The 17,814-nt window shown below is 38.6% G+C and overlaps 1 protein-coding gene across 5 annotated transcripts in view; it reads right to left on the bottom strand.

Moving 5' to 3' along the window:
• The window catches only part of RAPGEF2 (Rap guanine nucleotide exchange factor 2), a 183,182-nt gene that overhangs the window by 91,605 nt on the left and 73,763 nt on the right, over positions 1-17,814 (bottom strand). For all 5 annotated transcript variants that reach the window (XM_048076135.2, XM_066996101.1, XM_066996103.1 and 2 more), the window contains exon 4: positions 16,600-16,683. In XM_048076135.2, the coding sequence (XP_047932092.2) occupies positions 16,600-16,683 (84 nt within the window). The remainder of the gene's footprint in view (positions 1-16,599; positions 16,684-17,814) is intronic.

Genomic DNA, 17,814 nt, shown 5'->3' with positions numbered 1-17,814 from the left:
CTACGTCTCGCAACAAATAAATATGTCATTGCTGTTTCACTCAGATTCCTACAACACCACGTTTGTCAGAGCACAGTGCACCGCACATGCATGCTGCCTTTGACCAAAGAACACAAAGCCCTTCACGCTATAAACAAACCATAAACTTTATTAAGGATTGCATGCAAGAAGACAAGTAAACTAAGGCCAAAAAAAGGAAAGAGAACATTTTAAGTGTTGCAGGTCTCTCCCCAGACACAACATACCAGCTAAACCCCATGACTTTCACCCTACTACTGAAAACACGTTATCAGTGTGGAACTCACGTAACCAGTGAAAAGGAGGAATCAACCTCTTGTGGCTGCCCACTACTTTATACACTCCAGGAATGTCCAGCTCTGTCTGTGGCAGGACATCCATCCCAGTGATTGCACGCTACCTGTTACAGAGCCCCACTTGGGTAACTACACGTAGGCACACGAAGGTGCGATGACATGCAACTTCGAGGATACTGGATCCTACCGGGATACTAGAGCACTGCCAATCCCACTGTTTCAATTCAGAAGACTGATATCAAAGTAAGTTTTTATCAAAATTATTTTGTCAGAGCTTGGCACAAAAGCAAAAATCAAAGACCAAACAGTGACGCTCCTTTGCTCAAAACCCCCAGGTGCAGTAACCAGCCACTGCATGGAGGAAGCCACCACGACCTACACAGGTTGAACAGCCTGCAGCCAAGCGGGTAAGCACATCTTCATGGTTCTGTGCCCAAACTAATAGGTTCTGCAGTCAAGAACCCCTTTGAAAGTGAGAAGCAGATCCAGCCAGCTCAGTGGCAGAGCCACACAAAGACGGTCACTGCTCTGCATCTGCACGTCAGCCGGCTTGAGGGGTGCTGGGTATGGCAAAGAAAGAGCAGCAAACAAAGCTTGTGGAAGGGCTGACATTATCTTCACAATAGCAGCTCTGTTTTAGTAACTGCTGCTAGGTACTTTTCTCTCCAGATTTTGATGCTAGACCAGACTTACCATATAAAATGAGTTAGAGTGCGTGTTTGGTGATAAATCTAGGTAGTCAACAGGAACACTCGCTAGGTGAAGTAAAATGTAGAAAGCCCTCATTAGCTGATTTCAAAGGACTAGGGATTTGACAAATTTACTTCTTTCCTTACTGTACTGTGAACTAAGACTATGAATATTTAATTTCATTAGGAAACTTAAGGTTAAACCACATTTTTTGTGTTTAAAATGCACTAGATCATTTTATACCATATGCACTTCACATTTGGCTGCATCATATTCCTTAAATCATTTCAAATCAAAATTGTCTTATTACATAAAGATAAAATCATCCTACCTAAGCCTTATTAATTTCAACTCCTAAGAACCTAAGAATAGCTCATCTGTAGCTAAATAAGTGATGCACCTGAGAGAACCCCAGTTACGGTCATAATAATTTCACCAAAGAAAGCTAAAGCAGTTTAAAGTTACCTTTGTGATGGTGGCTGTCATTAGGGGATGCAGAGGTTAACACTAATTTAGACAGCCAGAAGGCTGTTGAGTTAGGATATTGCTGCCCCACCTAAATTCCCCAAAGAACCTTGTTTTGCAGCAGTTCTTCCAACACTTCTTTCCTGCTACCACGTAAGTTCTGACTTGAGGCCCCCTGAGTGCTAAACTTCACAGATGCTTTCCTCAGTACCTGTCCTGGAGGCAATTTCACTTCTGGAGTCCTTTTATATCACAGTTACTTTTATTTCCCATAAAGCTACTAGATGCATGATGTGAATACAAATCTACATTAAAAAAAAACTTAAAGACATACCAACCAATTTTATTTACAGGCATCTACAGTAAATCTCAGCATAGCAATTTTGAAAGTGGGTGATAAAAAAGCCTCTTAAAAAGGTAAATATTCTCCCCAAGCAACTACTCCCTAACTATAATATTCCCCAAAACAACTGACAAAACATGTCTAATTTGCTGCTTGACTATTCGAAAGCATGATCTCCAAATAAATTCATTATGATTAAATTTTTTATATATATATATATATATAGAAAGCAGGTGCCTTAATCCACAGAATTTCCATTTCAATGGAAGTTTCATTTCCATTCTCACGCCTTCTAAAATTAAGCTTACACCGACTGTGCGTGCCAGTTCCTTTCTCCATAAGTATACCTTACTATGTACGCTTTTTATATTGAAGACATACACCTCAACAAACGACTGATGTGTACACACAGTTTACAGTGTGCTGGTTAACAGAAGACAAATTTCAAGTGAAAGCTAAAGCTTTCTGTGCTTCCCAAGTTTACATTTTAATTTTTCATTAAAAAGCCTTTACAATTATGAAACTACAATTAATGCAAATATGCCAGTGACTAACAGCAAAATAAGAATAATTTAAGATCACCCTTCAAATTTATTAGGTTTACTAATTAAAAGATAAAAGGCACCTCCATTAACTGAAACATCCAAAGCTAAACATACCACATTAGTTTTCATAAGGACTTACATGTACAGACAGCCAAGAACCCGTGGGTATTTAGGGTGACTTGTTCTGCCTGCCTGTCCTTTCTACTGCTACCATGACACTGGAGAACAAAGCAGTTTTCTCCAGACCTGACCCCTCCATTCCCCAGGTCCCCAGACGGCCTCGCACGCACACCGATGCTCCTTCTGATGTTCTCGGGAAGGGCGGCAGCTACCAGGCAGGATGTATTCCCGCATCCACAGCCAGCACCGTCCCCTCACTCTGGGCCTCCACATTCCTGGTTTCACGTCAGCCTAGTTCCCAAATGGAAAGTTATTTCTTGGCACTGGAATGTAAACATGTTCATCAAAAGTGATGTAAAATCCGAAGAAAACTCCACTGACTACGAACACCAAGAGAAGGATTCTGAGCTACAAACCCTTTTTCCCTTTCTTTCTGAGACCAAAGACTGGTCAGAAGAAAAACCCAGTTTGACTACTAACAACTATTTTTGAAAAAGGACATATAAAACTTTCATTTTTTCCCCTATCATGTAAGCTTTTTTACATATACATGTATTCATTGCCTTGTATCAGCTTACAGTAATAATTAATTCATGTATGAATTACCTGTGCTAGTAAAACAACATCTAAGTTTCACAAAGAAAGCTCCACAAATTATGGTGGTCATCTATACGGTCCACTATGTCAACTTCGGCCACGATGTGCTTCAGCACATTTTTAAGTGCAAAACACTGTTATAGTTTCATGTTTTCCCTCCTGCCAGCGCCATGACCTCACCGAGACCAGCAGCTGCTCGCTGCCACCCATCAGCTGCTCTCCGGTGATGCAGACGCCAACACGGACAGGGTGGCTGAGCTGACAAATCCCAAGGTCAAAGCCCGATGTAATAACATTCGACTCACAAAGCCAAAAGGTTTGATTCGGTTCTAAATTCACACTAAATTCCTGGATGAAATATTGTAGAGCAGCATTTATTTGATGTCTAGAAGGGGAAAAAAAATGGGGACTCCATTTTCTATCTGTCACTTAGCAAGATAGTAAGGGATTCAGACAAGTTCTCCCATCTTCCCCTCCTCCCCCCCCCCCAAATTAAAACCACTACTTCTAGTTTTTATTTGTCCAGAATTTAAAAATCGGCCCCCTTTTAATAGCTTATTCAAACCTCCCTAGGTTTAGCTGGGTTTCACACATCAGCACGTTAGATGAGATGAAACCCAGACTGTTCTTCCACCCAATTCTCCCTTGCCAAGGATGAAGAGGTGGAAAAAAAGTTATGATTTAGAAGGGCATATACAGGCACAAGTCATCCCTAGGGGAGCACTTAAGTGTTCTGAAGGAAACTAAATTTGGCATGGCCAGCTTCTGACCCCTTGGAAAAGAGGCAGAGCCCTTCATGCATGCAGAGCAGCTCTGGGAGCAGCACTCTGCGGGCAGGGAAGGCAGCACTGGGCTTCCCCACAGTTACAGCTGCACACTGGAAGCCATGAAAGCACGGATTTGTCAACTGAAAGACAGATACGATCGTTATCTTATCATTTGAACTCCTGTATAATATAGGCTGACTTCTCCAATTCTCACTGCAATTAGTGCCCGTCTTTTAGAAGTAAGCAAGTATGCAAAAGTGAAGTCCCAAATTGCTCTTGTGTTAAATATTATTTTAAAGTGTGACAGTCATATGCATATCAAAATCAACAGATTCACAGATTGATAACAGATTCAGTTATTATTACATTTATGGCTCTTTTTCAGCAGGTTCAAATACCTTCTTTACAGAAATGCTTTCCAGCTGAAAGGGAAATTGAGATGTTGGCAACTGCAATGAGCTGAAAAGGCATTTGCAGACCTGTCACTGTTTTCAAATCCTGCAGACATAAGCTCACTATACACTACGGATAAGGATGATTAGACTTCTCCAGTGTCATGTGATAACTCCGATGTTTACAGTCTCAGATGCCACAGCTCCTGTATCAGGGAAGGGACTCGCTATGCCACAGCTAAGTACATGCCACTTCACAGTACCTGGGGTGCTCAGAAGAAAGGAAAAAAGCCTCAAACATCACTGCAGCTCGTTGCTCTGTCTGAGACCCAGATTACCAGCCGTCTGTGTGGTGGCAGAGGAATTGTGATATCAAGGTAAGCAACCCTGGTGCTGCAGCAGCGGGGTGTCAAGCAGGGACGAACCCAGCCAGTCCTACAGAGGGTGCCTGACAGTAGTCAGGCGGTGTGAAGTACGCCGATGTAGGACATTTAAAGCATGTTAATGCTTTAAATAATTCCCAGTGAAACTGAGTGAAGATTAATTTGAACAAGCTGAAAATTTTACTGACTTTCTTTAGTATTCTGAATATGTTTAGTCAACGTCCTTGCAGATGACAGACTTTACCTACATAATAGAGTAACAGTTATTTATTTCTTATGCACATACAACCCAGATCAGAGGTAGCATTAACCTGGTAAAGTACAGCTGACTACTGAGAGCACTTCAAAAGAAGTTCCTGAAAACCCACAGGGAATAAGTGGAAATTAGATAGATCCTGAAGGTTTGCTTCCAGGGAAAAAGCTCTTCAGTCAATCCCCAAACATACGCCTTAAGATGAATTTCATATAATTTAGTACAGATTATTATTTTTAAAAGCATGCCTAGTTTTAAAATCCTACCCAGTTATTAGATTGAGTATGGTTGTGATTTCAAATCACAAATTTTGAATTTGTTGCTTTTCACTTTAGCTTTCTATAATGCTACCTTAAAACTAAAGTTAAGCTGAAACGGTTAAAAATCCAATCTGAAATTCCCTGAAGTGCTACAAAGAATCCTACATTGTTTCACAGATTTGCTGTAGATGATGGTAGATGTTCAGGGCCTTTATAGCAGCAGGTGATCACAAATACTTCTCAGACTGCGATACCACTTAGGGTTCTTTTTATGACCCTTTCATATACACACTAACAAGAGAGGGGCATTTATGAGATTTCTCTGTGATATTCAGTATCTGTACTTGCTGTAGCAGTTCAACTTCGCAGCATCTGTAGTACAGAAAGCGAGAAGGCTGGTACCTCATCAGAGCAGTTAACAGAAAAGTTCTCCCTTTGGAAAAAAAAATCCTTATTTTATTTTTAAATTAGAAGACTCGTATTACTTTGTCTTGGAAAACATTCAAAGATCAGAGGTTTTTTTTTTTAAACCTGATTTTTTTTAATTCTGTAATTTAAAAAAATATATATTTTAATGAATGGTTTGAACAAAGGCTGCTTTGTTTATACCTCATCTTACTTAATGACGTCTGTGTTGCCATGAAGACTGCTGTGACATCACAAGATCTATATAATAGTCTCAAAGAATGAGAAGCCATAGGAGAACATTACTTAAGAGGCAAGACCTTGTCAGAACAGTTTGGCTAATTAACATTCATGAAATTCACTAAAACAGAGAAGTATTTTTCCAGCCTCATACAATGCCTTCAGATGTTCTATACTAAAAGAATAGATTTTTTTTTCCTTACCTTGTAAAATATTTAGTAAGCCATTTAAGTCCCCTTATAGATTTCACAATTAAGGTGCTAGAAACTGTCATCTTTTTAAAAAATAAAAAATGAGCAACTTGACATGCCATTTGGCTCTTCAGTAGTAAAAATAAGACCATACATAGTGACACTTTCCACCCTCACTTATATGCCTAATTCATTCAATACAATCAATTCATTCACATGGAGAGCTAAATGCATGACCTCAATAACTAGTTTCCATAAATCTTATTAGTACAACGCAGATGCATTCAAGATATCTTTGTAATAGGTGACCTGTAACTGTAAATGAATAAACAAGCTAAAAAATAAAACAAAAGTGACAATTTTGTTGTAGTTATTTAGATTACAATTCGAAAATAAATTATTGCTCATTTAGCACTTTATATTATGTCTAGTGTGCCTGCATTTATTTTTGGCAGCATTTGAAACTTAGCATTACCTCAGAATGAAAACTCTCAGGCATTTCAAAGTCTTCTATGGTACTAAATAACATTTTGTTAAAATCACTATTTGTAGAAGAATTATGGTAGAAGGATCATGCTAATAATCTAAATACTCTTATTGATTCCTTCCAGCTTTCTGTTGCTACAGTCCTGCAAATATCCAAGTCTTTCATCTTATCAAGTTTATTCTCCAAAGACAAATATATAGAATTATAGATCACCTATTTGAGCTCCAAATGAATCAAAGAAAAGGCTCTTACCCATACATACCCCAACAGCCACAGCCATCCTGTAACATATTCATGTTGGACTTCCATCAAGAGTTTTCTTGGATGTTTCATAAAATATACTTAGGTATATTTACCTATATATTATATCTGTGTATACATGAAAATATATACAAGTGTATCTAAAAATCTACCTAACTAAATTCCTAACAAGTGAGTCTTGCACTTGTAAGCACAACAGGAATTCCAAGGTACCCCTTGACTTTTCCACAGAGTACACAAAATAGTCTTCCATTCTGTAGGTGGTGCTTTTTTTTTTTTTTTTTTTTTTTACTATATAACAACCGTTCAGTAGTAATAAATTATGTCTAATTTCAGGATTTAAAAAGGACCTCTCTAGCTTGTGAGTGTTGCTGTAAAAACCTCACTGTGCTCCTGAAGACGGTCTTTTTCCCACCATAGCATACCTAGGCCAGCATCATTGCCTTCCTGCTCTCCATTACACTTAGTTCCCTCTCTCCAAGCAGTATCCAGCTCCCTCTTTGGCATTTTCCATGCTGTTTCTACACAGTTCACTTTGTCATTCCTTTTGGGCAAGCAATGACCAGACAACTTCTCAGTTCATTATACCCTTTTACCTTGCCCAGAGACCCTGATAGCACATAAAACATCAGGTCTCTTTTACCCGCAGAATGCAGCCTTCTTAAGCAACTGAATGCTTTGATATTTTGAAGGTTTGTATTTAAACTCAAAACTTTAAGTAGTAGTTATCATTAGGAAGGGATTGCAAAGTAGGTCACCTCACCAGCTGCAATAGAAGTTATGAAAAAGCAAGAGTTTTCTTCTGAAAGATCTAATTAGAAACATACACAGTAGCAAACACCCAGGTATGGCAGTCTACATTTCAACACATTTCAGAAAACAGGCATCAACCAAAGCCCACCTAAATTTTTCTACAATGAGAATGTGTCCCTGTCTTCAAGAAAAACAAATTCTCAATGGAATGAACGTTTTCTCCATTTATCCTATAGAGCATTCTAAAACGTTCCCAATAAAAAAGAAAAAAATCACAATTTCAGCATAGTTTTCAAACAGTGAATAGCCAAAATTTTAACTGCAACTTTTCAACATTTAACAAATGGGAGGTGTGAGTTGGTATTGTTCACAAAGGAAATGTATCTGTGATATCTACTATCAGATATCTTCAGGATTCTCTCCTTTCCTATGCTTTCCTCCTGCCAAAAGACTATTCCCAGTCTGTTAGCACCTCTGTTTCTTTCATTTATTTTTTTCCTTAAAATCCTTTCACTTACTGCATACATGCTTATACAGAAAAATTCTATTATCCATGTAGTCTCAGATCGTTTTTCTTCATCTTTGACTATAAAACCATACTGAACACTTAGACTGTGTTTACTCTATACAGACAGTCCAAAAATAACAGATTTGTTCACTGACAGGGGACTCACTATAAAAGCAGTTGTTTAGATTTACACTATTATATAATTTGCTTTTATGCTCCATGTTACAAATTCCTAAGTGTCTTATTATTAGCATCAATACATTTAACTTTTTAGTATTTTTACAGTTGAGGTCTCACCAAGGAAGACTGACATAACTGACATGAAAAAAAGCACAACATCAGGAAAGTCTGGTCTGATTTTTATTTTTTTTTTTAAATGCAGGAACAGTGGCAAGAAATGCCACCTTGACTTATGATTATAGTGTGCGAAGCAATGAAAAAATGGACCAGAACAAGGACTCTTGAATCTATAAGTTGTATATAATCATCAGTTAATGGTGTCTTTCCTACAGAAAGTACTTGAAGTTGTTCTGATCATTCCACTAATGCACGTGAGCATCAGCAGATGATCCGGAACCTCTCGAGTCCATCATTCAGGTCTTTTGTACGGAAAGAGACAAATCTGTGGCTCTAGGATATACACCCAGAAACTAGTAGAAAGCCAGCATTTGTCAGATCATGAGGGCTTCTGAAGTTTGCTTCTCTCATAGCACTCTTTCCACCCATGAAAACCCACTACGCCTTAACAGGAATCAGAAGTAGTCGGGCTCCCTTAAAAGTTATTCAGGTCATTTGCTTTTGTTACCTTCTCCTCTCCTTATTAGAAACTTGGAAGAAAGCCTGGTAGCACTAACCCCACTACACTGACTTTCTATTTTTATTTTCAAAGGATGCCAACGTAACAGATTAAGTCCCTTAACATTTTTTATCAGTTGTGCGAGAACAGAACTCCAGTAGCATTGAAATAATTGTTTTGACAGGAACAAGGCCAGACACCACCCAATCTCATCATTTTGGAACTGTCTCCTCTGCTATTTCCCAACACCTCAGATACCGGCAGCACACTTGGAAAGTGACCAATTTCAAGCCTCAATGAGCTCTAAATTATTCAGCAGAACAGGAGACGGGTGGGATAAAGCAAAACGTACGTAATACCAAACTCATTTAGCTGTAAAAAACATTAAGTATTCACAATTTTAAAATCTGCAAACAGGAAGGATAGTTTTAAATGACATTGCCGGTACAAGTAGCACATGCCCTGCATCGCAACGTTGCTGAAGCAGCATATGACAGGAGAATACAAGACCCAGAGAAGTTCACGGCTCAGCTAATTCAGATATGACCAGAGTTGACCGTTTAGTTGGTCTAAAGGAGGAGGCCAGACTGAGACAGCTTGACAGCCTTCCCAAATGCCCTCCCTGCTAGCTGGCCCTCAGAGAGCTGAGCTCAGGGACAGGCCCTTGGCAGCTCCAGCCCCTCCGGCACCACAGGAGGAAGACAGCAATGCCACCCATCAGCGAGCTCCGGGCTTTACTGGCACCATGATACCAGCTGGAGACAAACATCCAAGGTAGATGGCCAGCCCAGGCATTCCCAATGAAGTGTTTCTTCTTGCACCCAAGCTTTGTTATTCTCCAGGAGTTTGAGTCCCAAAGTAATTACAGTCAAATGCGCTGCGATTTAATTCTGTGTTTTCAACAGTAAACATCATCATCCAAAAGGACATACACAGACTTTTAGGTTGATGCAGATGGTACAAAACAGTTGTTCATATAAAATCCATTGTGAGTAATTCATGGTAGACATACACTCATCCATAAATAGACATCTCCACTACGACTTCCAACTTTTCTTCAATTTATGAACTCAGTCTGCCCTGGATGAACCCATGAGATCAATCTCCTCCACATCCCAATTTCAGTTGATGGACTGAAATGTTGAACCTAGTCATTCAAACCAGGCAGAAAACACAGCACTGGCTGTCAGCCCACACCAATACCTTCCCACCAGCCTTTCTGGTAAGTCACGAGCATGGCTTCAGAGCAGCATTAGCTGGATACAGAAATAACAAAGCAACAGGCAGGTTACAGGAAAATCTAGCAGCACTAACTAGCAGAAAATATAGTTTAATATAAATCAAACTAAGTCCAAATCACTCATTTTCAAGTAATTTCCTAAATAGATTCGAAAGCATAACCTGGGCTGCTATCTTTCGTTATAAAGTTCCAATGCATGCTCTTTGTGTTTTCACTGTGCTGCTGTAAAATGCTTAGCCATAAGCAAAACTCAGAAACAGGAAAAAGCTCAACAAGCTCCACACAGCCCTGTATCAACTCCCTGCATAGGTTAGACTACTGAAACAGCAGCTGCCAGAAGTACAACTCCCTCAAATCTTTTTTATTTCCTTCCTTCAAAAACCGTCTCCTGCTCAGGGCAAAATCATCTCTTTAGTTAAATTCAAAAAGTATCTTGGTTTAAGTATTTGTGTACACTGGTCACTGTCTTTCAGACAAATCACCGGTTTCATTCCAAGTTCTCATAAGTTGCAGCCAGCAGTAGCCATTATTAATAAACAACGAGTTGCAAATACGTTAGTACAAAGATATTAGTATACACATACTACCAAAGTGTTGATCTTTATTATTTGGGCAAGAGTACTTAAATATTAAAATTGTGCTCTTTGCAATTAACTTTTTCTTCCATTTGAAAGATGGTCACAAACAAAACAGAAGCCTAAAAAGCCACCTTATACTTCTTGAAAGAACGACAAGAAAGTGAACTTTAAAGTTATATTCTCTACCTAAGAAAGGAGAGATGCAGACAAAAAATACCAACATTTTTAATGGTTATTTTTTCATAATAGAAAAAAGAAACATTTCCAGGTCCATGCCTGTTTAGTTGTCAAGTAAGTTTTATAAGTACTATCGCCTCCAACAGTTATATTTCCACTGACTAATAAAGCTATTTAACAAGTCATAAGGCTCATATTTGATTTTTTTTAAATAAACCTATCAAATGCAATAAAGTTAAAAACATGTTTCACTACTGCCAGCCTGAAGTAGAAGAGGTAAGCAAGCATGCAACACAAACCATTCATAACGTAAAGTGATAAGCACTTCTGAAAAAATTGAATTTTGCTATTGCTTTAAACAGATTCAAGGCAAGTCCGTAATTTCTTCATCAGCTCTCCAGTAGAACTGGATGCTGTATTCAATTTTCAAGTTGTTTTACTATAGGAAAGACTAGAGGGCTAAATCATCCATATTTAAATAGATATATCCTTTTTAATTTTGGAGAGAGAAAAAAACATGTTTTCTCAACTGCAAAACTTAATATTTTAATTAGAAGAAAGAGATTAAATAATTGCTCCTATGTGTGACTGGTAAAGTTGCTAAAAGCAGCACAGCTTTCCATTGCCTTATGTTAAAGGGTGAGAGGAGAACAGGGTAGCTGTGGCAGTAAGAAAGGAAAAGAAGAAGCTACAGCAACTGAAGAGTGGGGACTTGAGTCTCTGAAGGCCTCTGGGAGAGAGGCAGAAAAACCCAAGCACCAAAGCATTTCCCTAAGAAAAATCTGTCTAGCAATTCTGTGGGTGTTTTTTTTTTTTGCTGCTAAGAGTCAGCCATGTCCTCCAGCTGTGGAGGCCATGGGGAAGCACGAGGCTAGCTTTGGGAGATCTAGGAGACACGTTTGTAGTGCAGTTCCAAACCAAAAAGATGAAGAACCGTGGTAAAATTTCCACTAGAAGCAAAGTCCTGGAACAAAAACTACACGGGAAGTCTGAGCAGCTGAGCAAGTGTGATGAGAGCGTGGAGCTGACCTAAGGATGCTGGAGGCAATTCCAAAGGTATTTTGAGGGACTGTCACGTTACTGCCGACAGTGACCACGTGAAGACACAGGAAAGCCAGGACAACCTTCAGGGAACTGTAATTTCTGCTCATTTATTTTTTGGACTTAATACATAAACCTCATTCTACTATGTGAAATGCTTCAGGGCACGGAAGCTCAGGGAAAGTGGTGAAAGGAAAAAGTGCCAATTCATGATAGTTTGGTGGTCGTGGTGAGAGGGGTTAGTTAAGGAATGTTTAATTTAACTAATATTTGCTTGGTATGTTTAATTTAAAAAGTGAATAAAAGTGGTATGAAAAATTATAATAGCAAAATATGCAGGGAATGTCTTCCTCACATGAAGCTGTCAAAATAAAATTCACTGTTGCAATGTACAGAAATTAAATAGGAGAACAAGATTAAGCTTTACTTTATTTAACCACAAGTATGGCAGCTTAATTGTTAAGGTCAAAATTCTTTAGAGCTCCGAATTGTATGTTTTCCCAAAATAAGGCATTAACTGAATGAAATCCAGCCCTTATGAACACAATTTGCTAGCTTGGCATTGAAATAAATACAGCTAAAGCTATATTACAATAGGCAAATAAAGCGATTTACTTGTAACTGTTTTCACAAAACAGACATTGTTTAGACATGAAAATTCCCAAAACAAATTACTCAGTTCAGGACGTCATGTATTCCATCTTGAACAACTTAAAAAGAAAAAAAAAGCCTCTAAATTAAAGACTTGTCAAGAAGCTAGTTGCAAGTAGTTTTATAAGTCACCCAGTAAATTATATAACTTCAACAAAATTGGCAGCTGTGCTGCTCTTTTTAAACTGTTTCAACTAGCAGCTATTTGACTGCATAAAGTACATTACAAAGCTGGTTATTTTTGGAGTGCTGTATTATTCTTTGTGCTGTGAACAGGAAAGCAAAGGGATGGTCATTTCTTATGATTTTAGGCTGCTTGAATTTTTTTCTATGTATTTATTTTTAAGATACTCTTCTTCCCAGCTACAAGTTATCTGTTTGCAAGCCCTAGTCATCACCTCCCTCTCCCCAAAGAATTCTGTGCGCTATTTACACTGGACTTGGAAACGATATGGAGGAAAAAAAATAAGGTTAACTGACACAAAATGCATGAAAAATATATAAAACAGTATTTCCAGTGTTATCTGCCAATGAGCCTTGGGATGCTATATCTGAAATTAATGCAGTTATATTAGCTAACAGAGGCCCCAGATGTAAATAAGGTGCTGAGCACGTGCAGTTCAATGCACTGAAGTACTTTAAGTTTCAGCTATAGATCTGAAGACAGCACTTCATCCTGTTCCTTACAGGCTGAAATGCCAACAACCTTGAAGTTAAGAGCAGGATGGGATTCAGCACAGGACTGAGAAAACACCTCCGTGATTTTAGGCCGATGTATTTGCTAGGGCTATCTGAATTATCCTAACCAGGCACTACTTTCACTCTGGCTCGTACAGACACATGTTAAGAATAAAATCCAACCAAACATGGCATGTTCTCTTGATAGTCTGCTCATTGAAGATGGGGCGGGGGGCCACTTTTTATTTATTTTACATTTCATCAGCTACTGCCCACCCATCATTCAGCAAGGACTGAGCTTGACCAAACCATCAGAACGGGTCCTGCTGGTGTAGGGCTCCTGTACATCTCCAGGCTTCTGACCTCAGCGCTCCCTGAGTAAGTCATTAGCAGCAAAGCTTTTTCTTCAAAAAACAGCCTGCTATCAAGGCTTAAATGCTGCTTCTGAAGAGGCAGGAAAGGTATCTGTGGCCGGTCCTTAAAAGACAGGATTAAACGATGCCAGCACAGCCTAAGATGGGCTATGGCATGGGCGGGTTAAGGGGATACCTGCAGTCTGAACAAGCCCTTGGCACCCCCTGAGGTCCTTCCTGGGAGGGAAGGACATGGCCTGAGGAACCCAGGCAAAGGCATTTACTGCAGGAGTGCAGGGCAGGCTGCAGAGATGAGAGGATAATTCTGAAGTAGGAAAAAATTATGGGTTTTGGATGGTAACAGGTTTGGAGATAGGAGGGGCTGGGGGAGAGGGTGTACTGATTAAACTGAGATCTTGGAAAAGAAGTTTAAGGAACGAGAGCTTTCTGAGTCACTCGGATTTAGTGGAGAAGAACATGCTTTCTGCTCCTACACAGCCTCTCCTCAGCTCCATCCTCCTCTCTTACTCACAGCTGCACATGTTGCAAAATTATTTCCTAGCAGCTTTCTCAGCTGACAAAGATGAAAGAGATGAAACTGGAAAAAAACATTAAGTCTAAATAAGAATTTACAGTAAGCTTATTCAAGTGACATTGCTTTGGCCAACCAACACAATATTTATGTCCCTTCCTATTACCTGAGGTCAATAACTCATGAGAACTTGCCGCATTTAACAGAATGTAGCAAATACATGTGTTTTTTTGTTGTTGTTGTTATTGTGGGGTTTTTGTTTTGTTTTGAAAGAGCGGAAAAACACATCAAGACTCCCAAATGACACAATAACCAAAAAGGCTCTTCAAACAGCCATTCCTGTGTATGTGTAGAAGGTCAGTTTAAGTAAGCCGTTATGCAGTAGCTGCCTGTTGCCTACTTTTGACCCTATTCTTTAGATTTCAAAATATTTCCCTACTAGTTCTTTCTCGTCAGCAGCCTTTTGAGAAGGTCTCACCCCCTTTTTACTATAGCACCATAAAATTTGACATTAGCCCCTTCTGCTGTGTACAAACCCCTTTATCTTATACACTAGCACTGCTTTAACAACTACTTCCATACTCATATTTCCTGTATCATTGCTAATGTGTCTCCTGTACCCAATCCCAATAACTGAGCAGCTTACTATTTCCTTAAGAGCAATTCACTACACATATAAGTAAAGCTGAACAACTTACTTTTCTTCTCAAGCCTTTGCTTTAAAAAACTAAAAATCATTTATGACCCACCAATATTCCAAGTCAGAAATTTAACCTGATTTAAGCCCTCTCTCACTTTCCCCAACTTTCTTCTTCACGGATAGGTCCAAGGCCCAGATACTGCAGCTTACTCATTCACAATGTAAAAAAGCTTTGTACTGAATTTAAACAAGGCCCTCATCTATCCTCTTAATAACCATAACCTCTCTGCCAAGCAAATCCTCTTACTAGAATGACTGTTTTTGCTCTCCAGTCATACTTTATCTCACATCGTTAAATTCAAGCTTCTTAATTTTCCTTTCATGGACTTGTTATGCTATCTTTGTTAATTAACAAATCATCTCTCTTGGATTTGCTTCCCAAGATACCAGCTTTGGCAGCTATTTGACTCCATCCACAATTATAAAACTCTGTAATGCCACATTCCATACTTGAAATTCACCAATATGAAATCTCTGATTTAGACTCAGACACTGTCCCAGATAACATTTCTCCATTTGTCCAGGCAAGCAATCCTTGAATGCTTTTCTTAGACAGGATCTGCACTTTTCTGTTCATTCTCCCAGGAAGAATCACAAGCTCATTGTTTATCTTATAAAATTTCACCTCTTATCGAATCTCAAAAAATGCCTGAAGCACAAGTACTGCTGCATTTCAAAGGAACAGAGGATTCCTGTGACAGACTATATGCAACCACCCTAAATTAATTCAGATATCATGTATCCCTTCTCCTGGCATCTAAAGGTAGCACTTTCTGCCAGCTTTTTTTTTTCTTTAGAGATGACATATGGGACAATTTTCTTCCATCTGCCACCAGCAGGGATCCTATAATCTGTTGTTGTGCTATTTTTTACAATAACCAATTTTGCACCTTTAGCATATACTGTGCTGTTTGATGGCATATCAAATATGCCTTTTTATCTGCAATGCCTGTCCTCTTAAATATGGAAGATATTTGCTTACACCAAAAACATACCAATCATCATCAAATGGAAGTCCCAAGACCAGTGTCCTTCTCCCATTGAAAGGCAGATTTGAATATTTAATTGTTCGTATACCAACCAATGATAGCTTTCAATTGGCTTCCCACTGTTTAAAAGCTGTAAGGAAGTTTCCAGGTGTCATTCGCTCATTCTGCCTTTCACAAATTTTACTATGTGTTATTTACTTTAAAGGAACCTTTTATACTAGTTTGAATGAATATGCATATAACCAGCATTTTAAAGTGATTCTGTTCTGCTTCCACTAAAATCCTTGTAGTTTTTCTGCATTTTTTCCATAGCTCATAATATTTTATATTTTTTACTGAAGTGATATAAATTTTGACAGTCTCAAACTTTTCTTTTTCCCCACATAAAATATCACTTTTTATTGCAAATTCATTTACACAAAGCATAACCTTAGAGAAAAGTAGCAAAACTGGCAGTAACATGATCTAAGCATATGTTAAAACATGCACTGAAGTCTTGTGCAAAGTAAAGCCTCAGAAAAGCAACATAAATCATAGGATGCACTAGAGCTTAACATCTGATTACGCACAGGAACGGTCTACCCAGTACTTCATTCTGTTTTGGGGGTTTAGGGACAGGGTGGTTTTTTGTTGTTGTTGTTGTATTGTTTTTGTGTTTGTTTTTTACATTAGCAGTCTTTGATGATGCTTTGGGTGTTTGTACAGTGTCAAAAATGATGGGCTTTCAACTCTAGCTGCAGGCGTAAAACTACTACAAGCCAGTAAAGGTAGGAAAAGCACATGTATACTTCTCCGCTTCTATTAAGCATAAAAGTTGCCTTTCAATTCTAAAAATTGTCTACATCTAACATGAGTTTTGTTTAAATGCAGATTATTCATAGCTGACATACCTGCTCCTTGGAAGAAACATAGATTCTTTAATGAAGACTGAACCAGACAGCAAGATATACCAACAGGTACCAATATCATCAGGGCTGCAATAAAGAAGAAGACAGAGTAAGACACTTGATTTAAGCAACTGATAGCACTACCAAATTTCCAGTAGAAAGAACATCACAAAGAGCCAAAAATGCTCAAAATTCCAAAAGAAGATCCTAGTTCAATCATTTACAGAACAATGTCTTCAAACTAGTCCAATTTCTACCTGCAAACACATACATTATTAGAATGCCTCATTCCACATATTTCACTTTTTAAAATGTGTATCTATCCATTTGGTAACGGCACAAAAATCCAATGAAATATAATTGAAAGTTAACAAAAGGAAATCAAGCTACAGTAAATACATGACATTGTATTCTGTTGAATCCACTACTTTCCTCTTGCATCTTTCACTCTATAAATAAATAAGGCCTCCTCCTTTCCCAGTTCTAGAAATCTTCCCTCCTTTTCTCAAGAAATCTGCCCCTCGGCATCATCCTGCCTTTCCACACAGTAAGAGAGTTCCGGAAACATTTGCAGAGGTAAACCTACGTAAGATTTGTAGTCGACCTTATCTACTGCTACTACCAGTTACTTCCCAATTTGTGCTTCTTCGCAGCCCAAGAATAAATTGCTAATAAAAGTTTATTGTCCCTTCTCTCACCAACAAGGGACACAAATGAAGATGTTGTCATGCAGTCCCAGTTCATTCTATCGTAGATTGAGAACTTGCTACTTGAGTAATACAAATTTTTTCTTATAGGCTTAGAAACTTGGATAAGTTCAAGTAATGTTTAGTTAGGAAAACAAAGTAGTTTCTTAAGGTTACTAGAAATAGCTGCAGTAGAAATCTTGTGCCATTTCAACAGCCTGTACTCAGAATGCCTGTACTTCAGTTTTTGCCACTCCTACCTCTTCTTCCAAAGCAGCTCAGTAATGGCATGCTTGAATCCAATTAGTAACTGTGCTAGTGTTCTTAGCCGAAAACTATGTCCCCAGTGACACTCTAAGAGATGCAGATTACTTAATTAATCTGTAGCACCTTCATTTTTTAAAATTACATGTCTCAAGTCTTTAGCAACAATTAGTTCTAACTTCAAGCAAGAACAGCCCACATCCTTTAATGACGATGACAGCATAGTATTAAAACCCAACCTCAAATGTAAGTAGGCTATGTGCAGTTA

The sequence above is a fragment of the Anser cygnoides genome, chromosome 4 (genome assembly GCF_040182565.1).
Source record: "Anser cygnoides isolate HZ-2024a breed goose chromosome 4, Taihu_goose_T2T_genome, whole genome shotgun sequence".
Taxonomy (NCBI): domain Eukaryota; kingdom Metazoa; phylum Chordata; class Aves; order Anseriformes; family Anatidae; genus Anser; species Anser cygnoides.
This window is presented reverse-complemented; position numbering and strand designations above follow the sequence as displayed.